Consider the following 21384-nt stretch of genomic DNA (forward strand, 5'->3'; position numbering starts at 1 on the left):
TCCCCAGCGAGGCTGTTCACACGCCATCGCAATCCGGGGAAGTTTCACTAGACCAGAAGCAACGGAGACGGATTTTGAGGGAATTGATAGTCGGGTATATCGTTTATTGAAACTCGTTAGCCCCCACAAGGAGCGAGACACCTAGAGGATATCTTGGCACCAGTGATGTACATATCAAACGCCCATCAAGGACTTTCTTTCTTTACCTCCCTATCGTATCGTCCGCTCGAGATGAGAAAATAAAAAAGGAAATCGCTCGGATATTCATGCAGGATAGCTCAAAAGAAACACAAGAAGGCCGCAAGTGCGTTGGCGGAAAGAATGATAAGACGTTGAAAAATAAAAATGAGTGGGTATCGGCGCTACCGGAAACCTCCCTGGGCGCCACCGTTGTTGAAGTATCCCTGATTCGCGCCTCCATAACCGCCATTGTTGTAGCCTTGCTGCGCGCCGAATCCATGGTCGCTGTATCCATGCGAAGGCGGGCTCATCGGCGGGGGAGGGCTTTGTTGGCCGTCAGGTGAGCCGAGGCGAGAGTAACCTCCTTGCGATGCGCTACGGCTCGGGGCCATGGGCAGGGGACCCGAAGGCGGCATTCCAGGGCTTTGGGTACGCAAGGGAGACATGAGCTGGCCGTGGCCATTCGGGTTGTCGCTATATGATCGCATGCCAGCTGCAGCACCAACCCCAGCGGCGCCCGCGGCCATGGGCGCGGCACCCCACGCGCCCTTTTCCTGAGATGCCGGGATGCTGTATGTGTTCTCCTGGACCATGCCGTTCTTGCTGAATGCGCCAGCATTGTACTCGGTGCCTGTCGCGCCAGCAAATGAGTCAGGGTCGACGCCGCGCTTGTGGAAGCCCTCAAGTTCGAGACGCTCTTCTTCGGCTCTCTTGGCGGCAAGGCTTGCCTCGTTGGCACCACGTCTACGCTGGCGGATGAAGTACCAGAGACCAAAGGCAATCAGAGCACAGCCTACGCCGACACCTCCAGCATATACAGCCGTTTTGGCGGTTGGGCTGAGCTCGTTGAACTTTTCGCTCACAGACTTGCTAGGTTCCTCCAGAAGAGCTTCCTTGACAGTTGAGTTGCCGCTGAGATTTGAGGTTAGCATGGGCTCGGTTGTCGTGCAACAGTCCAACGAGCGCGACTTACGCAGCAATTTTGATGCTCTCCCAGGAGCCCGTCTTGTCTCCAAAAGAGTACTCCTTTCCGGAGCTGTAGTCCGTCACCTGCGCAGACTTGACATACATGGTGTACGGACCGGCGGCGTAATCGGTGTCACCTCCAGCCCATTCTCTAGTACCCGCAGCCATGCGGGGATCTCCACCAGCCCAGATACCGAGACTGAGGCGCATGGGAGTCTGGGGATAGGCCAGGGAGTTGTTGGCGTCCTTGGGGAGAAGAGTGCGAACGTTGTTGCCGTCGACCCACCACTCGAGCTTCTCCTTGGTCCACACGCAGGTATAGTTGTGAAAGTCGTCCTGGATGCTACCCGTCACAGGGTGCTCGGCACCGTTGTGCCAGTCCTGAACACCTTTGCCGAAAAAGTTGCTCAAGGCGTCGTTCTTTATTCCAAGGAATTCCCAATCAACCTCGTCCAAGGTGTCGCTGAGCCACATCATAGAGCTCACAATACCCTTTCCCTTGGCGGCCCTCATGTGGATCTCAGTACGGCCCCAGAAGAAGTAAAACTTGGATCGAATTGTCGGAGAGTCGCCTTGCTTGCTAATCGTGAATTCGGCGCCATTATCCGAGGTGTACGTAACGGGGCCAACAGTGGTTTCCCAGGCATCAGTCGAGGGAGTAGAGTTGAAGTTGAAGTTGTAGTCCATGCCAAAAGCCGGGTCGGCAGGACAGGTCGTGTTCATCGGATTACATTTCGTCGAAACTTGAGCGACCGCAGGCTGGGCAAGCGATGCCAGCACCGCCAGTGCCGAAAGAGTGTATTGAGACAGCATTGTAAGGGAGTGTGGATGGAAAATGATCCAATTCGACTTCCGCAAGGACGAACGGTTGTCGAAATGAGCGTTTCGTGACGTTTGCGACACGTTCAGTAACGTCAGAAGTCTGCAGAACACGGCGCGCCAGCGGTGAGGTCTTCTTTATAACAAGAGAGTGACAATAGTGAGAGACAAGGAGTATGTGTTATCTGAGACGGATGGATTCACCAGGCTCAACGTCGCAGACACAGACCGGGCTGTTGGAACAGAGGGAGAGAAAGTTCACCTCTGCTGGAATGTCGAAAGGAATGGCGATGGTGGGGTTCAAAATCCAAGAATTCAAAAGCTGGGAATGAGTGTGGATATGGGTGTTGGTGTTCGCTATTCAGATGGGGGCAAATGGCACGCATTGGAAGAAGCCGAAAGCACAGACTCGGGAATTGAGTTAGAGACGCAATCAAACGGAGAGCAATGATAGGAGGCAACCTCATCTCAACGTGGGCAAAGCGGAGAGACAGATGCAAGACAAGCCAGGGCATGCCGGGCGCGTGGCAAGCAGCATGTTGATTAAAGGGGGTGCCAATGTCTCTTTCTCCTCTTTGGGTTCTTGGAGTCGCATCTGCAACGGGCAGCGTTTCCGCACCAGCGCCAACCAGGATTAGCGTTACAACTATCGGTCGAACCAGAGGCGAGCAGCATTCTAGGGCCCGGTTCGTTGTGGCACCGGCAGTGCAAGGTTATCAGAAAGGAAATTGTTCGACATTCGCCAAACGGTCAAGCGACCGACTGGGAAACTCTCAAGATTATCCCGAGATTGTTGGTGGGCCTGCCGGAGGAGAAATGGCACCTTGGGCCGGGGGAAACGGCTGTGGAGATCTGGTGAACAGCGTCATGGGCGGTTGGAAAAGCGATCAAGTATGAGGCATCGCGAAGAAACTGCGGTCCGCGTTTGCGTGCGCTTCCGGGCACTCTCTTGAGTCGTGATCCTGAAGCAAGCGGTTGCGCGCATCGAAGGCCTGTTGGTAGTTCAAACGTCATTATATGGATGGCCATGTGAATACCCATCTTAGGTGATACCAAAGAGGGCCCGCTTTAGGAGTCGGCGATCACACCGCCGTCACGTAAATCTTAAGGCACCTGCCCAAGCTGGAAGCATGAAACAACATCTGCCAAGCAGCCGGGTACGGCTTGCAGTGGTGTTGTGTGATTTCAAGCCGCATCTGAAAAGACAGTTGCGACTGCAACTGGCAAATGCGCGTTGGAAAGGCGTTAGGTTCCCGATACCCACGACTTTGTCGTCAATTCGGTATCCGCGCGGTGAGTGATAGGACTTCCCCAGCTTTCGAGCATCGTTCTCCCAAAATACGACCGAGTTTCGTTGTTGCTAGCATCTTGCCTGTTGATCAATGACAAGAATTGTCGCCCTACACAAGCCAGCTTGCGGGCCAGTCTCGAGACTGCAACGGCGGGTTACTAATGCTTAATTTCAAGAGAGACGCCTGGCCAGATCTGCTGCAGCTGTGATCCGAAGTGATGATGGTTGTAGAGCGATGGAACTCTCATGAGGAGCATAGCCAGGCGTCTAGTGACGACTCAAGATGAGCGAGAGAAGCGCGGTTAAGGAGTAATCGAGGCGGGATTGGCGTCGTGAGCTGTGGTGTCGGCGATTTGGATCTTCAGGCTTGAGATCTGGCCTGAGCGACTCGGTCGCTGTGGGTCACTGATGGTGAAGATTTTCATCCGCAAATGAGCAATCGTAGTGTCTTGTTGTTGCTGCGACCCGTTTGGTGGGAAACACTGTAATAGCGTTCGTCGATGTGCTGAGTTGTTTGCGAAACTTCAATCATGGAAGCGTCGAAGGTTTGCGGAAAATGAGTGAGACAAGGAGCATGAGGACAAAGTAAGGTGAGTGAGTAAGGTGGGAAATAAGGTGAACAAAGTGAGATGAGTAAGGCTGCGTGGCTGCTAAGGCAAAGGCAATTCGTCGGGTATTCGGCGCATGGCGGGCCCAAGCGTCCGGGTCAGGGCCGGTCGAGAGACCCACATCCTTAAATGACAAAGCAACCGCTAAAACACAAGATTTTCCGCCTTGTTCGGTTACCGCGTGATACAGTGATATATGTACGGCTTGGCTAGACCGATATCGCTCGTCAACCTATGTCAAGCCACAACGAGACATTTTCTGAATCACACTATCACTCGATGTCCTCACTCGCGTCAAGAAGCTGCAGTAACGAGACTCTAGCTCATCAATGATCCAAGACTCTGGATGTTGACTTAAAGACATGCTCTTTCTTAGTATGCACAATGCCAACACCAATTTCGGCAATCTATCCGTGCAAAAACCCACATCGTCCCCGAACTTCACCAAACAAACGTGACTTTCGGCGGCCCAGTCCGTTCCCGATTACGCGGCGGTGGATTCCCTCAAGAATGGACGCTTACCCGAGACGTAATAGTGGTGCAAACCGCCCTGCAACGACATGCTAAGATGCGATAACGCAATCCCAACCCCAGACAAGGTCTGCGGGATGAGCCCATGAAAATTTCAGCTGTTGTTTGTTCAAATACTGGGCCGACTCCAGGCTTCTGACTGAGTCATCTCCCTGTCTAACCTCGAATTCACCCTTCACTCAACGTTCGCAAAGCCATCAAAGCAGCCGACATGAGCGCGCAAAGTGATCTGCGAGTCGCAGACTCGTCCGACACCGATGCCGGAAATGAACAACCAAGGAACGAAGCTCAGCGGCGCAGCTTCGGTGACTGGCTCCGTGATGATGTCAACATCCGCTACACCGATATCCCAGTCCTCGCTTGCTGTCTGGTGTCCGGCTTGTGCGACAGTGTAGCAGTGAACGCAGCTGGTGTCTTCGTCAGTATGCAAACAGGTAAGAGCCTAGCTATCAGGCAGGGGAAGCAACATGTGATACTGACCTGTTTAAAGGAAACACCATCTTCATGGCTCTTGGCGCCTCGAAGCTTCCGGCTGGCGAGCCACTCCTCTGGCTCAAGTCCCTCAGCTCCATCGCCGCGTTCTGGCTTGGGTGCTTCTTCTTCTCCAAGTCGAGACACATCCACCCCAAGCGCAGAAGCACTCTCGCCCTGTCGTTCCTTCTTCAGTCGGCTCTCGTCTTCCTTGCCGCTGCCTTTGCTCAGACACGTCTCATCGCCGACTTTGGAAAAGCCTCGGTGCAAGGCTCCGACTCGAATCACGAATTCAAGACCTCTGAAAACCCTCTTGTGATGGTCCCCCTTGCGCTTCTGGCCTTCCAGTTTGGCGGACAGATTGTGACGAGCAGGATTTTAGGATACAACGAAGTTCCTACCAACGTCCTGACCAGCGTCTACTGCGATCTCCTCTCCGACCCCAAGCTCTTTGCACCCCTAAAGGAGAACCCCAAGAGGAACAGGAGGTTCTTGGCCGTCGTTTTGCTTGTTCTTGGAGGTATTATTGGTGGCTGGCTGCAGAGAAGTCGGGCTGGCATGCCTGGAGCTCTTTGGATCTCTGGAGGAGTCAAGTTCATCATTGCCGTCGCCTGGATGGGCTGGGCCAGCAATGAGCCGGCTGAGAGCAAGCTGGAGAAGGGCGTTAAGTCATAATTTAGATACCCTTCTAAGCCATAGACTGTTAGCAGAATAGATCCCTCCCTCGTGGGAAAGTCTCATTGTAGAATGCGAGCGTTTCTGGTAGGATATATGATGGTAAGTCTCGTGTTTTTGCGTGTCCCTCAAGGGCTAGCCCGACCATTCAACTGAGAGTAGTCAGTGTAGTTGTTGGCTCGTACACATCCGTCTCCAGGGAACCTCTCAGGGCTCACTGACTGCCACTCCAAGACTGATTTACGTACACATGTGCACTACTAAAGGTTACGGTTGTTCTAGTGCCGCTCCTATTTGATATCTGCATACAATACGTGACAGCTGTGAACCTTGACCGAAGTACCACATAACAGCTTTCTCCTAGTCAAATTGGGACTTCGCGTTAGCGAACGAGCTGTTACGCGCCATGTCAGGTTGTAGGGTCTTTTCATCCAACTTGGCAAGATTGATAGGCTTGAGGTCACCATCTAACATTACCAGAGGCAGAGACAAAACTTGATAAGGTTGCTGTCTACTGATGGGTAAACCTTTGCCACAGACAGTAGCAGCATCTCGTCAAACTGTTGTGTGGGACGGCTGGCTATGTAAGTCGTCTCAGCGTATGTCGTACTCCGCTGAGACGATGTGATCCATTAATATCGCTTCAAATCTGCCGATACCAAATCTTCGATATGTAAGGTAGACCAAGCCACCCGCTACGGGCTCTCGACCGTTGTCTTCTGTGACATTTCGGCGCACTCCGGTGCGCCAAACACGGGGTCTTCAATGATACTCTAGTGCATGAACAGTCAATCAGACAGCAAGGAACTTTCGACTTGTCCTTGTTTAAACGAAGACTTCCCCACAAACCATCCCTAATCAAGCCTCATAGGATAGCTTCCATGGCTGACATGCTGCATCGTCCGCTCTGCGCCTGGGTCCAACCAAGAAAGGCCCACCCCAGACGTAACCCACATGCCCGGATTCAAGATTCGCGAGAACCACGATCAAGTCTTTTGACCATCTTTCAGGATCGCTTGGATGCCAGCGCAGGGTCCCTACCTACTATTTATTGCTAAACCGTTGTGTTTCTCGGTTTCAGAGTGAAGATTCGCGATAACAGCCATTGGTAAATCATAGCGCTGTAGGGCAAGCCACAACGTCACGGTCATCCGTAGCAACCATCCATAGTGTCTTGCACCGTTGGGACCGCAACCGAGTCTCGGTCTGTGAACGAGCGCCAGCTCATCAAACTAATGGGCACACGACCGTCACACACGCCGTTAGCCGAATTCTGGTGCTTCCGCCATCTCGTCACCAAGAATGACCCCTTGCATCGCAGCACAGCCTCCTTGGCGTCTAGAGGCTAGATTAAACGCGCCGTCCTACTGAAGATATGAGATGTCATAATCGAGATTGTCCTCCCCTGTCGACTTTGCATCACTCTATTCATTACCAAACAGATCAGGGCCTGGGGGAACGGAAGGGCAAGACATTTCTGAACAAGACCCTGCGTGACCTGAACGAAAGAATCTAGGGGTCCTTCCACAAGAGGCTAGCCCGTCGTCATCATTAGCCTCTCATTGGTTGATTGGCCATACCTCGACCCCTGCACTGCAGCCTTCCCTTGCCAGCTTTTGACGTCACCGAGGACGGTGATCTTGGAGCGCAGATCACCGACAAACAGGTTTGGAGTCGCACGGCACCCAACCACCAAACCCGCCAAATGGCGTCTCAATCGGATCTAACAGCTAGTTGTCCTTCGAGGAACAGGAATGAGTGACGGACGGAGGGCATCCAAATGACCATCTTGGCATCATTGTGCAGCATCAATCATGCCAGCCTGCCAACAATGTCTGCAGCCAGGGTCTCGGCACGGGCGTCCGCCCAAACGACGTACCTTGCGGTGAGCTGTAACAGCAGTAGGAGAGCCATAATGTCATGGATGAGGATGAGGAAGAGGGAGGATCAGGGGAAAGGTTATGAGAAAGGAGGAGAGATAGATATAACCTCCATGCTCCTCCCGCCCAGAGTCTTGTGTTCCGTCTTATCCAGCATCCTAAGCCTTCATAAACAGAAGCACCCACACCACCATCCACACTCTACAACCTTATAGGCGAAAACAAGCCTTTCGCCAAATCATCCTAGCAAATTATATTCCTTCCATCACAAAACCTCTATATTCTCAAAATGCCATTCTTCGGAGGCGGCCGTCGCGAACCCTCTCCCGAACCAGTTCGGGAGCTGACCCCACCACCCTCAGAACCCCGCCGCACCGGCTTCTTTGGCTCTCGCCGGGACCCTTCCCCGGAGCCAGTCCACCACCAACCCGTCGCCGAGCCCGCGCCCCGCAAGCACGGCCTCTTCGGCTCCTCTCGCCGTGACCCTTCCCCCACGCCGACTGCTCGCACATCCCGCACCTCCGCGACCTCCCATTCCTCTTTGTCGTCAACTACCTACCACACCTCCCCTGATGGCCACCACACCGGCGGAGGCGGCCTCTTCCGCCGCTCCACCGATGCGTCATCCGGTCGCCGGGGCGGTCTCCTGCACAAGTTTGGCGGCGGAGGCGTAGAAATGGACCCCAGCATCGTGCAGGCTCGTGAGCGCGTCATGGGCGCCGAGGCGGCTGAGAAGGAGGCCGACCGCGCGCTCATGGCTGCGCGGGAGAGCGTTGCTGCTGCGAGGGCTGATGTGCGAAGGCTTGAGGAGGAGGCCAAGGAGGAGGCCAGACGGGCCAAGATCAAGCAGTACCATGCCCGCGAGGTTTCCAAGCGTGGCAAGGCTTTGGGACGTCACGGAGATTAAAGTCACGAACGTGAGTGGTGCGGTTGAGAGAAATCCAGCAGTATTTCTTTTGTATTTATGAGTTCATGATCTGTATCATGGCGAACGTCGAACAACACGGAGTTGGAAGAGCGGCACAAAAGATTTCACACGATGTATTACTACTATAACACGCATGAGCGACGGTTCGGAAACGCAAACATTACCTATATAACAAGTCGAGAAATGAACTATTTGACGAACACAAGATCAATGCTTGTGACGCAAGGATATTGATGCCGCAATTTTCATGAAAGCGTTCTTGAGGTCCTACAGAGAGCTTCGTCAAATTAGAAAGACAAAACTTTGCCGACAGGAAAAGGTCTGAGGCATGTCTGACAGTGCTGACAAGCTGACAAGACCCCTCCATGATCTGCCCGCCGTTCTCCAGTTCTCCAGTCCGACTGTAACCGGAGAATCTACTCAGCTCCGAATGAGTCAGCACGGATCGGGGGTGTTCCCGGAACACCCCCTCGCAAATTCTCAGCTTTGACACCCGGTCGACACCACTCATTCCTCCCCTCATCCTCTGGCTCTAACCGGAGCGGACACGAGAATCTGCAGCGTCAGATTCCTTGGCCCTAGCGATTAGGTTCTCGGAAGTTTCTTACTCAAGGCGACGATCCGTGACGCGACGCTTTCTAATAGATTGACCGCAGCTCCGAGTCCGGTTCATTGCAAGCAAGATGGTGGCGGTGGTGGTTGAGGGGTTTACTGATTTCAAAGACTTTGAGCATAGTGACAGAGTTCATTAGGGGTCATCTATCTAGTGACAACTTTTCTCGCTTGCTTGAGAATAGGCTAATGGAAAAAAAGACCAGAACCCAATTGACTGCTGCTGTTGAGCTTTCATCCGAGATTTCTAGTACCCTGATCCAATACCTCATGCCATCCACCTGCCACCTGCTGAGCACGCCGTTCCTCCGGCCGTGCTGTCCTTCTGCGGATGCGCTGAAGACCGAAAGCGACAAAGGGAATGAAACCTGATCCTCCAACCCTGTATGTGCATTGTGAAGTGAAACGGGTATTTACATTTTTGGCTCAAAAGTGGTCAGTGCCCAAAGGTATCAAGAACTCATGTCGGCGACACAATCCGTAGATAGCCGCCGAAGTGAAAGGGAAAAAGGTCGCGTCTGCCCAAGGAGCTGGGCGGGCTGTAATAAAAGACATAGGTTAAAGGCCGAGATGCAAGTCGAGGTTGGAAGGTCCAATCCGTAGGAACGCCGACGCCTTCCAAGTGCCAAACACTGAAAAAATGGAATTCGAATCCGTCCGAAACAAGGGCCGCTCGTTTGATCGTGGTCGTAAGAAGATGAAGAACGATCATGGCAAGAAATGGATGCACCACCGTGATGTTTCTCACATAATGACGCACTGAGACTCTTCACGATCCTTCTTGACACTTAGGGCGACGCGAGCGGCCTCGGTGAAGGCCTCGTTGACACCGCGGTTGCGCATGGCAGAGCACTCGAGGTAGCGGAGGGCATTGATGCGGCGAGCGACCTCCAAGCCCTGCTCGTAAGAGATCATGGGACGCTTCTCTCGCTGCTGGCCCTCGGCGGCCTCCTCCTCCTCATTATCGGCCTCGCGGAGATCGCACTTGAGGGCGACCAGAACCAACTTCACGCCGGGACAGTTGTCGGCGATCTCTCCAACCCACTTGCTCTCGACGTTCTCGAGGGAGTCCTTGCTGTCGACGCTATAGCAGAGCATGATGAGGTCGGTATCGTCTACGCCTAATCAGCAAGCGACTTCTTAATTCACCCAATATTAGAATCCCGTACCGTAAGACAAGCTGCGGAGGCGGTCGAACTCTTCCTGGCCAGCGGTATCCCAGAGGGAAAGCTCGATGTGGACACTGTCGACGAAGATGTCTAGCAATCTCAGGTCAGTTTTCAAATCGCAGAGGGAGGATCGCGACGGAGGCATCTTGCGACTTGGCGCCTTTCGCTGGGAATCGAGGTATCGTACCATGGACGTAGTTCTCGAATACAGTGGGCTCGTAGACGGTCGGGAAGTAGCTGGGTCAAGTCAGCAAGAGATGCGCAATTGGAAACCCGGAAAAGGCCGGGCCCTAAGGCTTAAGGGTTGAAGGAGATAGTATTGGAATTACCCTCTGGTAAAGACGTTCAACAACGATGTCTTGCCGCACGCGCCATCGCCACTGCAGGTCGCAAGTCAATTAGCCAAACACTCCCAATCGCAGCCACCAAGGAGGTAACACAAAGAGAAGGTCGAGGAGGTCTCACAGGAGGACCAGCTTGCGCTGGACGGTCTTGTTACCACCGCACAAAGGCATACTGGGTGATCTGAAGGAGGTGGATTCGGTCGGGTTGTAGGAAGTCGGTTAGGGAGGGTTGATCGAGGTGAGGCGAGTCGGTGCGGTGCTGTACGAGATCGGTTTGCTTGGTTGTTTGTGGAAAGCAGAAAAGGATGCAGTCGGCCAGTAGGAGGAATCTGGGGGGGAGAGTTCGTGGTTCGTCGGTCGATCAGCAAGGGGAAGGTACCAGAGATGGTTCTGGGTTGTTGTTTGGAGGTGGGTTGGCACGGCTGGTTGGTGCGCGAGGTGGTGGTGAAAGGAAATGGACAAAGAAAGGCCGATGGACTTTGGGGTAAATGCCACTGGAAGTGGAAGGGAGGTAAATTGATGGTAACGCAGGAAGGAAGGCACGGTACGGTGCGGTCCAGGTGCAGGTGCAGGAATAATGGAAGGGAACGGTGGGGAACAAAAAGAGCAAGGAAGGTCCAAGGCCCAGTGCTCTTTCCGTAGATGCAGTGCAACAGTGCCTCTTTTCGCTGGAGAGGAAAGTGCCAGGCAAAGCGGAGTGGCTTGGGGGATGGCTGTGACTGTGATGTGAGGCAGAGGAAAGGCAGGCGCAGAGCAGGCAGATGAGAAGAAACAGATGGGAGAAAGAGGCAGGCACTGGAGACCAAAATGAGGTAAAAGGTGCAAGTGTGAATTTGGGGTGAGCAAAAGATGCAGGAGCGGGAAATTGAAATTGGGTTGGAAGAAGGTGCGCTGCTCAATTGGCTGAGATCGTGTCAGAGGGCCACTCAATGGAGCAGAAAAGAGCAATAGCGGACAGGGTCAGGCACCTCTTGCCGGGGTGAGCCTAGGAGGAAAGGAGACGGAGGAACACAACACTCATTGCCTTTTTGGCGCTGGGCTGGAAATGGACTTTTGGGGACCTGAGGAAGGAAGCCACCCAGCTGGATAAGGTAGGGACAGGCAGGAGCCACTGGGACTTTGAAAATGGGCACCTTCCCAAGCTGTTACCTAAGAAACCTTTTGTTCTGTGTGGGAAAAACATTGATATACTATCATCATCATCATCATCATCATCATCATCTTCTTCTTCTTCTTCCATGGTGATACACTTCAGCACCAGCCAGACCAGAGCAGAAAAGGGGACCAGCGCAGGGAGGCTGCGTGATTGCGTACTCCGTCACTCGTCGTCACTCAGTACACTTGGACGAATCCACAAGGACCGGAATGGGGAACCTCATGAATGTCACTGACTGAGCGCCTCCACCGAGCTACGGAGGCCCCTCTACCAAAGAATGCCCTGAGCACACATACGGACACTCTACGGATACCTACCTGTCCAACTTGACACGCTTGCTCCGTTATCGACCAGGAGACCAATCACTTGGGCTGCGACTCCAGTTTGCAGCGTACGGATATCTACTTCTGCCTCCGAAAGTGTACGAAGACGCTAAAATATCCGTAGATGCGAACTGGGAAGAAACAACTTGAACGAGTGGAGACTTCCCCGCCACACAATTGCGCGCATCTGCACCCACTATCGAGCTGCAGACATGTCACGACAGGGAAATCAGATTGAACTGCGCGAGAAAAGAAAAGAGAATCCCTCCCAATAAGCCATTAGTTGCCCTTCGTCCCGAACGTACCCGCAACCTCCAACAAAGTCATGAAATATCCCTCTCACAAATCACCAGGATGGACGCCATGAAGATGAAGAGGCTCGGGGCATGGGCCAGTGCGCGTCCAATGTGAGCTGAGCTGAGGCCGACTATGAGGTCTCGCCAAAACGGCATCATTGATCCAATGCTTTTCCAGCTTAGCCTTTTGGCTTTTCTCTCTCCCCCCCCCCCCTGCCACAACATGGCCGAGTGGCGCTTGAGGGCCCCCGGAACCCCTCAACTCGAGTCCCGTCAAGGCCGTTCTTGGTAAGACAGCTGAGCGGAATGGGGCAGACAAGGTCAACGAGGGGCACCAGATACTCACGTATAGGAAGGCATCGAGGGCTATCTGGTACAAGAGAGTATTCGGTACTGGACGCCAGAAACCTCCGCCAGAACTCGGTTGCGCTGTAAGCCGAGTCCACCTTATCTTCCGCTCTTTCGCCCGGCTGCGGCACCTTTCGAGAACGCCAGTCATACACGATTCATCGTCAAATCCCCCGACCTCTATCCACACAAACCTTGTACCTCCGTCTCACTCACAGACGAATATGCAGCTCCAATGTATGCTGAAGCCATCACGATATACTGGCCAAAATTTGAAGCGAGAATACGCAATCCTCTGGTTTCACCTCATAAATCCCGCCGCTCAACCTCTACTTGTCGTGGGCTGTACGACTCGCTGCGCCGCTCACTCATCCCACCCATCGTCATTCGATAGTCCACACTGCAACGAACCAAGGAAGGAAATCCGATATCCACCTCTGTCAAAACAAACGCTCTCCACTACTCAAAAAAAAAAAAAAAAAAAACTCCATCGCTAGCCAAGGAAGCACCGCGCCTTGTGGCAGACTCATCCCAGCGACACTCCCGCCGCAAAGCGCCGGAGCTCGACTCGCTGGAAGCCCCGAGAGCGGCGCCTGTTTTTCGGATCGAGAGACATGGGCGAATCCACCACACCATTCACCCTAAAGGCAAAAGGCCCGGGCCCGTGTTTATTCCGTGCGAAGTGAAGGTCTTTTGGTCCTAGGTATTCGGTTCGATTGTTCTCGTTATTCCCTTAAGATACCTTATTCAGCAGCGCAGCGAGAACTCTCAGTTGACCGCAGTGTCTGAAGGCATTCCGGGATCATATTCTGCCCCTCTTTGCAGCTCATCAACACCCCTCATTACCCCTCATCACTCCATGACCTTCCCCATCAGTGAGGCAAAGGCAGCTGGCATCGTCAGCCTCACTGACAACGCAACCCTTGCGCAACGGAACATTGAGGCACAGCCAAGAATCGTGACGCATCATCACCCCTTCGCCAAGCACCCGTTCGCCGCTCCATTGTGCTTCGGATCCTCAACCCCCCTTGTTGCGCCCGACGACGCCTCCCGCACCCAGTCCGAGTGCCGTTCCCCCGGATACCCCATTGTCAGTGCTCACTCGCTGTTTCTCACAAGGTCTTATGTAAGATTGCGTGCCACCGTATCGTCAAGTATTCGATTATTGTTGAATTTTTCTACTTGTTCGTTACACGGCAACGTTCGTCGCCGTGTCTTGGGTATCCATTACAGCGTTCCATCACCGTGTGTGCAGCCTGCAACATGCCTCGCATTCTAGAATCCATCCATGACGTGCAGTCGGCGGCACTAAAGCTTTCAACCCTTTCTTGCGCCGAATCCATGGACACGCTTAAGCACGTCCTCCCTCCCTTCCGTCTTCCGGCAGCGTCCCATCCCGACTTCGCTCCCGCCGGGCCCGACCATGCATAGGCGATCGATGGCTACTGCGACCCAGCTCCGTTCTGTCGGCTCGCACGGCGCCCGCTCTTTGGCGCTCGACCTTTGCCCCGCGAATCCTCAACCTCCGCTTCAGGTTTGCCCCGCAAGCTGGTAGTTTGTGTGGTATTCAATTTGATTCGGCCAGGTCTCGCCGGTTCTATCGCATCCACCCCTCAGTCATCGTCTCTCTGCAGACCCTGCCTACTACGGCCCATCCTCTCCCCGAGGCTCATGTTGCCGGCCTTCCGATGCAGACCGTTCACAAATTGCCTGTCTCCAAACTTGGATGATCGTTCTCTCGCCTGATCATCGGCTTGTCGCGCGGCGTTCTCCCGTTCTTCAAGCGCAGCCAGTCGGCGCTCCCGATCTGTGTCGAGATCTGAAGCGGCTGCCTGCATCGCCGCCAACTTGCGAGCCCTTGCCTCCTCAGCGCCCTTGTCATCGACCTCTTTGCCGCTACTGGATCCATTGGTACGGGCAGCAGGTCGTCTGTCAGGCCCTTGCCGATGATTATCGTTGTTTCGGCGACCCCGGGAAACTGAAGCCTCTCCATCCCGGTCGCCACGCCTGTCGTGACTTCGTGGCGATCTCTCCCGTGGCCTGACGGGTCGTTCGTCCTCGGACACTGAGTCTCGGCGCCGCCGTTCGCGGTCGTCACGCCTGTCGCGTCGATCGCGTCTGTCGTAATCGTCCTTCTCGCCAGAGTCGCGTCTTCGAGGAGATCGGGATCTAGAAGTGCGTCTGCGCTGGTGGTGCCTGTCTTCTGAATCGCTGCGTCGACGCCGCCTTTCAGAGCGCTCTGCCTCGTCATGGTCGTCTCTCCGACGGCGCGGGCTTCGTGACCTTGAATAAGATCGCCGCCTTTTGCGGTGTCTTTCCCGATCGTCGTCGTCATTCCGATGCCTGTGGTGCCTTCTCTTGTGCCGCTCCTCCTTTCCTTTCGACTTTGATTTATCGTCTGCCATACCCATGGATGCAAGTAACTGCCGACGCTTGATGGGATCATTCATCATGGCTTCGTAGGCGGCCTGCTCCTGTCGCTTGATGGCAAGCAGGGGGTCTTCTCGAACTTTGGCTGCTGTGTCGCGTGCGGTGTTGGCCGTCTGTAGGGCCATGAAACTCTCCTGCCCGGCTTGCTTCTCCAAGTTCTTGTGTTCCGTTCCCTTGAGCAAGTTGTCGATGCGGCGCTTGCCTAAGAGGTAGCTCTCGCGCTCCTCGGTCGTGCCGGTCTGTCCATCGGTAGGTCCGCTGTAAAGAAACTCGACGCGGTCGACTCGTTTGGTGTGCCCTGCAGCCTCGAGCTTCTTCTGGAGTTCTTCGCGCTCGCGCTCTTCCTTGAGCTCGTTGATGCGCTGCTGTGTCTTCTTGCGCTCATCGAGGGCTTTGCGTTCCTCTTCCCAGACCTTGGCCTGGTTCTTGATGAGAGAAGGGTGGAAACTCTTCTTCAAGTTGAGATCGCCACCCATCTTGCCGACTGCTTAGTCGAGTATACTGGAGTATTCGTCGACAATTGTTAGAGAATGGGCAAAGCCGGAAAGTGAGTCGTGTGGAAATCTGTTGGAGATGTAGGTTGTTGGGAGAGATGGAGGTTGAAACTAGGCAGATGAAAGTCAAAAGGCTGGCACGGCTGGGTTCGAGTCAAAAAAGCCATGGAAGCCAAAAGTCGCCTCCGTTCATGTGGCCAGTGCGCAATCAGAGGCCGTTGGTGGGTCTGCCAATCGATAAGCTCCCCCCGCCTTCCATTCATTGTCCACCACAGCTGCACCTGCCTGGAACTGCCCTGCTCATTGTCAATCAGCCTTACTACCTTCACGTTCAATTTCCAACGACGAACAAACCTACAAATTCTTCCACCACACCTTTTCCTATAGCTATTCTCCAGTCCAGTCACCAAAGCGCACTCCTTGCGATCGCCTTTTCGTGAATACTCCACAATCCCCTCACGCAGTCAAGATGTCTGACGACGAGGACTTCATGCAGGAGTCTGATGAGGAGCAGTGAGCTTCCCCCAGATGGGCCTGTCAGCTATGGGTTTTGTAGCAGGAACCGCCGAGACTGACTAGGCGCAGGTACGACTTTGAGTACGAGGAAGACGACGATGAGGACTCCGGAGATGTCGGCATCGAGAACAAATACTACAATGCGAAGCAACTTAAGCTTACCGATCCCGAGGATGCTATTGCCGAATTCTTGGGCATACCACCGTTAGAGGAGGAAAAGGGCGAATGGGGCTTCAAAGGCTTGAAACAAGCCATCAAACTCGAGTTCAAGCTGGGACAGTATGAGAAGGTACAACCAATCTAGACTTCCTGAAGAAAGTCCTGCTACCAATAGAAGGGAAATACTGATTTCGGAACCAGGCGACGGAACATTATGCCGAGTTGTTGACCTACGTCAAGTCGGCCGTGACAAGAAATTACTCCGAGAAGTCGATCAATAACATGCTGGACTACATTGAGAAGGGATCAGACAGCCCCAAGGCCGTGGCGTGCGTCGAGAAGTTCTACTCGCTCACACTCGAGAGCTTCCAGAGCACAAACAACGAGAGGCTATGGCTGAAGACGAACATCAAGCTGGCCAAACTCCTCCTCGACCGCAAGGACTACAACACGGTCACCAAGAAGCTGAGGGACCTCCATAAGGCTTGTCAGAAGGAAGACGGCAGTGACGATCCCAGCAAGGGCACATATTCTATGGAGATATACGCCCTCGAGATCCAGATGCACGCCGAGACCAAGAACAACAAGCAGCTGAAGAGACTCTACCAGCGCGCCCTCAAGGTCCGGTCCGCTGTACCTCACCCCAAAATCATGGGCATCATTCGCGAATGCGGTGGCAAGATGCACATGAGCGAGGAGAACTGGGCCGAAGCCCAGACGGACTTCTTCGAATCCTTCCGCAACTACGATGAGGCCGGCTCGCTCCAGCGAATTCAGGTGCTCAAGTACCTACTTCTTACGACTATGCTTGTCAAGTCTACCATCAACCCGTTCGACTCGCAGGAGACCAAGCCGTACAAGCAGGATCCCCGAATCACTGCCATGACCGACTTGGTGGACGCGTACCAGCGTGACGACGTCCACGCCTACGAAAATGTCCTGCAGAAGAACCAAGACATTCTCGCCGACCCATTCATCGCTGAGAACATTGACGAAGTCACGCGCAACATGAGGACGAAGGGCGTCCTGAAGCTGATTGCACCGTACACACGAATGAAGCTGTCATGGATCGCGAAGCAACTAAAGATCTCAGAGCCCGAAGTTCAAGACATCCTCGGTTTCCTCATCGTTGACGGCAAGATCCAGGGCAAGATTGACCAGCAAGCCGGCACTCTCGAGATTCAATCGGACGCGGACAGCGATCGTACCAAGGCTTTGTACGAACTGACGCAATCTGTCTCGAATTTGTACACTACCATGTTCAAGGAGGGCGAAGGCTTCCGATCTACCGAGTTCCCTACCGATGAGCAGACCATGGAGATGATGGGCGGCGGTATGACCCCAAGAGGCGGCGGTCGTGGACAGCCGCGGGGCGTCGGACGGAAGGGTAAGGGCGTGGTGCCGTCAATGTGGACATGAGAAGCATGAGTATACGCGCATGCCGCTTGATTACAGCGGGAGATGAGCATAGCAGGTAAAGCTTACGACTGGCCATTGCACCATAGCTGCTCGGTCAGCTACGTCACAGCAGGGACGGGGACGGAAGTGCTCAGACGAAGAAGGAAGACGATGCCATGGCGGCCTCAACAAGCATAGGAAAGGAGTAGAGGCGTTGTCAAAGTAGCTCATCAGGCCATGACAAGATACCAAAAACCATGCAATCAACATTATTAGTCAGAAAGGAAGGATATATGCTTCATCAAACACCTCAAGTAGCACATCGAACAACCGACGCAAAGTATGGATGTAGGCAAACCCGTGGACAAATACGGTTCAAAGGCAGCTTCCCGCTGCGGGTGGCTCAATTCAAAGAGCTTCCAAGATCTCGTGGAACGCTGGTGACGGGATACGAGGCCGAGGGAGCAGGAGGCGATGAAGGAGGCTAAGCGTGGGATAAGTTATCACGTCGCACCACGACGACGCGAGGGATCAAGAGGAATTGACTCCTTGGCTAGGAGAGGTATAGGTCCTCTCGTGCATCTCAATAGAGGACAACACTAGCACACTAGATACGTATGTTGATTCATCACCTCTTCGGACTCGTAGATCCCGTGGAGGCAACCGAAGAAACCGAAAATACGAAGAGCCGGACACGCCTAAGGAATCTCCCAATTCGATGTCCCTCAACGCTAGTAGGCTACGCGATGGTGTTTTTCGCCATGGTGTTTTTGCGACGATCCAATCCAGACCTCGGATCTATCATCCAGCCTTTGGGCTTCGTTCCGGAATCTGAGTTCCGGAAATCTCATTTGTCCATAGGAACCGGAATACGACCATCAATCTCCCCCGCGACACAATGGAGGGGCATCGAGCTGACCAAACAGCAGGGGAAAAAAGAGTTTGGACACGCAGACGATAGACTGGTGATCAACTTATTTGGCTCTCACTCGACACCGCCATCACCATCCCAATTCGCAAATCAATAGGCCGAAAAGGCGCCTGACCGATCGATGCAGCGGCAGTTTGTCTTGTTGGCCGCGGCGCAGTCCCCCAAACGAGACGCAGACGAGATGAATCTGGCCCTGTCTTGTGTGGTAACCACCACCAACCTTTATCGATTTTCCCGTCTTCAGACCTTCACCTTGCAGCAACGATGTGTTGGTGCTCAGCTCAGCTCGCTTGCTTGATTTGCATGGCCCGCGTCGTTGGTCTCGACGTAGTTTAACTGACAGTTTGCAATTTACCCAGCCAGACATGGGCGCAGCAGCAAGATGGGGGGGGGAGGGACACCGCGGAGACTGAAGGCAGTGAGCCGAGCCAGAACGCGAAGCAAATGGAAGAAAAGAAAAAAATTCTGCACCACCATCACCCACAAGTCTCCATCGCTCACCCCGTACTCTTCGGCGTCGTGTCCGTAGCCGTCAAACGATACGACACGATGCTGGCGCGGGATTGTCCCGATTGTTCCTGGCAGCGTCGCATAAGGTAGAGAGAGACAGTGGACCCGGAAAGTTTTAGTCGCCTTTACCCTGGTTCGTCAAGGTAACCTCAACTGCAAGTCTGATGAACATTTTGCCCACAGACTTCGCTTCCCGTGATGTGCTTTATTTTATCGCGGCACGGAGTATTTGCCTTAGCCTTTGGAGTAACATCTCCAACAACATCGAACCATCAATAACCATCCCACTTGCAGATCACACTTGGGCTGGTATTATGCAGTCGAGTTTCATCCCCGGCCCGTCTGCTAGATGCATAGATGGTGGTTCATATCGTCTCCAAAATACCACTGTTCAGGTTGCGTTGCCTTGCGTCTAGTTCGGACGTTGACCACTACCCGTAGATTCAGTGGTGGTGATTGACCAGGCGTAGCTTCTGCTCCGGAATCTAGATCTTTCACACTACACAGCATGAAGACGCTTTTTCAACCTTCTTCCTTCTGCTTCGTTTCTGTGAGGCCAGTCCAATGATCGTGATCCGCCATCATGGCAGATCGCCATCGCCTCCCTGCGAATGGAGACCTGGCCTAAGGGGAAGCCAATTAAATGACCTTCATTATGCGTCCTTCCGTGGCCACCACCATCCTGCGTACTGTAAGTACATCACACCTTCGCGGGCTCGCGAGTAATGGGGGGAAAAAAGCCCAGGCGTAGCAGGGCGATTGACGAGCCGGTTCATCCACTCAAATGCTCAAACGACACCTGCATAAGCCGCGACAAGGGCGAATCTGTGGTGCGCCACGCAGGCGGCAGGTGGGCTGCAGAGAAGCGAACGAGCGAGTGGTCTGCTTTTGTTCTCCGCCTCTGTCTCTCCTCCTGATCCTCTTTCTCCTCTTTCTCTCGGCCGATTACTGGGCGAATGCAGAGTGGAATCCGTGATGGAGTTGGCGGGCAAATCTGGCTCAAACATCGGAGAAGCCTACGTGTTAACGAACCAAAGCCTACTTTCGATGATTGGATGTTCCATTCAGCGAATACAAGAGACGAGAAGGCCATGGAGTGAGCAGATAGAGGAATCCGTGGTAGGTACTGAGCAGATTCACGGCCAGAGCAGTCAAGACTCAAGCGGAGGGAAGCTGATGTGACATGTTTAGCAAGTGTGTGTTTGTCTGCATTATGGATGCTTGCATGCCGAGAGTGTAATTAAATTTGCTTTGTGCCTCAGACTTCGCCTCAATACATGACGGATATCGGTACCGCGTACTAGTACAGTCGATGACCCAAGCGGATGACTACACGTCCGCGATGATCAAGACTTGGGGGCACGGGGGTTGAGGTGTTGTAAAATATTCTGCTCATGGCAAACGTGTCTCTCTCGCATGGTGCCATGGAAGATCTGACAGAATTTGAATTCGCGGGGATGTTTGAGCCGAGCTTGGCTGGAGAGATGCGCCACGAGCATGTTTCTGCAGCTTGCCGCAACACTCACTGGCCCTCATTGGCGGTTGAGAGCAGGAAGCGTGTTGTACAATGACGATGGCGATTTTGTCAGGCACAACTGCAGTTATAAAGAACGATTGCAGCTGATTGTTGGAGATTACGCCGTAAACCATGTCGATTTGTGGCTATCCGTATCCCGTATGCGCCGAACATCTCACTCCCTGTCGTGCTTGTTTGCCTTCCCGCCGCTCTGGGGTAGACTAGACAGGTTGATCAACGCAGGCATGGCTCATCGAAGACGGAGCCGGCCAGTAAAGTACGAATGAGCGACATGGTCAAAGGCATATGTCCACATCGATGAGATGTCAATTTTGACGTTGGCTCGGTCGTGGACCTTGATCAAAGGATGAGGCGATAATAGCGGGCTCCGTCTACCATTGAACAAGCGATCATCCTCTACATGCGCACGCAGGGGTCAGAATTTTCTGAAGGATGAGCTGTCATATCGCCAAGGCCGGTGGTTATTTTGGAGGCCCTTTGTCGGGAAAGGGCAGAGGAGTATTTCGTGCAGTCCCAGCTGCGTATCTGCATGGCAAGCTCCCGAGACTGGGAGTATTCAAGGTGACCAAGAGGAAGACCGCAGAGATAGCGGATATACGGAGTAGCCATACTGCCTCAGTGCTGACGCCATCAACCATTCATTTGTATCTCCCACTGCTCAGGATCAGGTCCGAAGGACTCCGTAGAAGACTTGTAATGCATCTGTCATTCTTCGCGCCTGTGGAGACGGGACGGAGCGAACGTGGGACGGGACGGGGTCTAAGTGGGCGGAAACGTAGCCGATGCGACGTTGCTGGCGATTGAACGTTGTT

At 53.7% G+C, this 21384-nt stretch overlaps 10 protein-coding genes across 10 annotated transcripts; 7 read left to right on the forward strand and 3 right to left on the reverse strand.

Moving 5' to 3' along the window:
* Positions 1–362: 362 nt before the first annotated feature.
* CCOS01_14206 (glycosyl hydrolase family 16) lies at positions 363–1959 on the reverse strand (the record flags this gene model as incomplete). The annotated part of the gene is made up of 2 exons (XM_060462350.1): positions 363–1092; positions 1154–1959. 2 exons carry the CDS (start codon positions 1957–1959, stop codon positions 363–365), a joined length of 1536 nt encoding a protein of 511 aa, XP_060306835.1.
* Positions 1960–2523: 564 nt separating this feature from the next.
* Positions 2524–2862, forward strand: CCOS01_14207 (uncharacterized protein; the record flags this gene model as incomplete). Its single annotated transcript, XM_060462351.1, has 1 exon — positions 2524–2862. The coding sequence occupies one exon, from the start codon at positions 2524–2526 to the stop codon at positions 2860–2862; it is 339 nt and encodes a 112-aa protein (XP_060306836.1).
* A 1744-nt stretch (positions 2863–4606) lies between these two features.
* Positions 4607–5541, forward strand: CCOS01_14208 (uncharacterized protein; the record flags this gene model as incomplete). Its single annotated transcript, XM_060462352.1, has 2 exons — positions 4607–4829; positions 4886–5541. The coding sequence occupies 2 exons, from the start codon at positions 4607–4609 to the stop codon at positions 5539–5541; spliced, it is 879 nt and encodes a 292-aa protein (XP_060306837.1).
* A 2169-nt stretch (positions 5542–7710) lies between these two features.
* On the forward strand, positions 7711–8328 carry CCOS01_14209 (uncharacterized protein; the record flags this gene model as incomplete). Its single annotated transcript, XM_060462353.1, has 1 exon — positions 7711–8328. The coding sequence occupies one exon, from the start codon at positions 7711–7713 to the stop codon at positions 8326–8328; it is 618 nt and encodes a 205-aa protein (XP_060306838.1).
* Positions 8329–9705: 1377 nt separating this feature from the next.
* On the reverse strand, positions 9706–10645 carry CCOS01_14210 (GTP-binding protein RHO3; the record flags this gene model as incomplete). Its single annotated transcript, XM_060462354.1, has 5 exons — positions 9706–10076; positions 10131–10220; positions 10318–10367; positions 10460–10510; positions 10596–10645. 5 exons carry the CDS (start codon positions 10643–10645, stop codon positions 9706–9708), a joined length of 612 nt encoding a protein of 203 aa, XP_060306839.1.
* Positions 10646–12821: 2176 nt separating this feature from the next.
* On the forward strand, positions 12822–12991 carry CCOS01_14211 (uncharacterized protein; the record flags this gene model as incomplete). Its single annotated transcript, XM_060462355.1, has 2 exons — positions 12822–12834; positions 12876–12991. 2 exons carry the CDS (start codon positions 12822–12824, stop codon positions 12989–12991), a joined length of 129 nt encoding a protein of 42 aa, XP_060306840.1.
* Positions 12992–13456: 465 nt separating this feature from the next.
* On the forward strand, positions 13457–14152 carry CCOS01_14212 (uncharacterized protein; the record flags this gene model as incomplete). Its single annotated transcript, XM_060462356.1, has 2 exons — positions 13457–13716; positions 13954–14152. The coding sequence occupies 2 exons, from the start codon at positions 13457–13459 to the stop codon at positions 14150–14152; spliced, it is 459 nt and encodes a 152-aa protein (XP_060306841.1).
* A 58-nt stretch (positions 14153–14210) lies between these two features.
* On the reverse strand, positions 14211–15503 carry CCOS01_14213 (uncharacterized protein; the record flags this gene model as incomplete). Its single annotated transcript, XM_060462357.1, has 1 exon — positions 14211–15503. The coding sequence occupies one exon, from the start codon at positions 15501–15503 to the stop codon at positions 14211–14213; it is 1293 nt and encodes a 430-aa protein (XP_060306842.1).
* Positions 15504–15990: 487 nt separating this feature from the next.
* On the forward strand, positions 15991–17615 carry CCOS01_14214 (COP9 signalosome complex subunit 2; the record flags this gene model as incomplete). The annotated part of the gene is made up of 3 exons (XM_060462358.1): positions 15991–16034; positions 16107–16326; positions 16398–17615. 3 exons carry the CDS (start codon positions 15991–15993, stop codon positions 17613–17615), a joined length of 1482 nt encoding a protein of 493 aa, XP_060306843.1.
* Positions 17616–18646: 1031 nt separating this feature from the next.
* On the forward strand, positions 18647–19125 carry CCOS01_14215 (uncharacterized protein; the record flags this gene model as incomplete). The annotated part of the gene is made up of 2 exons (XM_060462359.1): positions 18647–18720; positions 18885–19125. 2 exons carry the CDS (start codon positions 18647–18649, stop codon positions 19123–19125), a joined length of 315 nt encoding a protein of 104 aa, XP_060306844.1.
* Between the last annotated feature and the right edge of the window lie 2259 nt (positions 19126–21384).

The sequence above is a fragment of the Colletotrichum costaricense genome (assembly GCF_030867565.1).
Source record: "Colletotrichum costaricense strain IMI 309622 chromosome Unknown Scaffold_20.1, whole genome shotgun sequence".
NCBI lineage: Eukaryota > Fungi > Ascomycota > Sordariomycetes > Glomerellales > Glomerellaceae > Colletotrichum > Colletotrichum costaricense.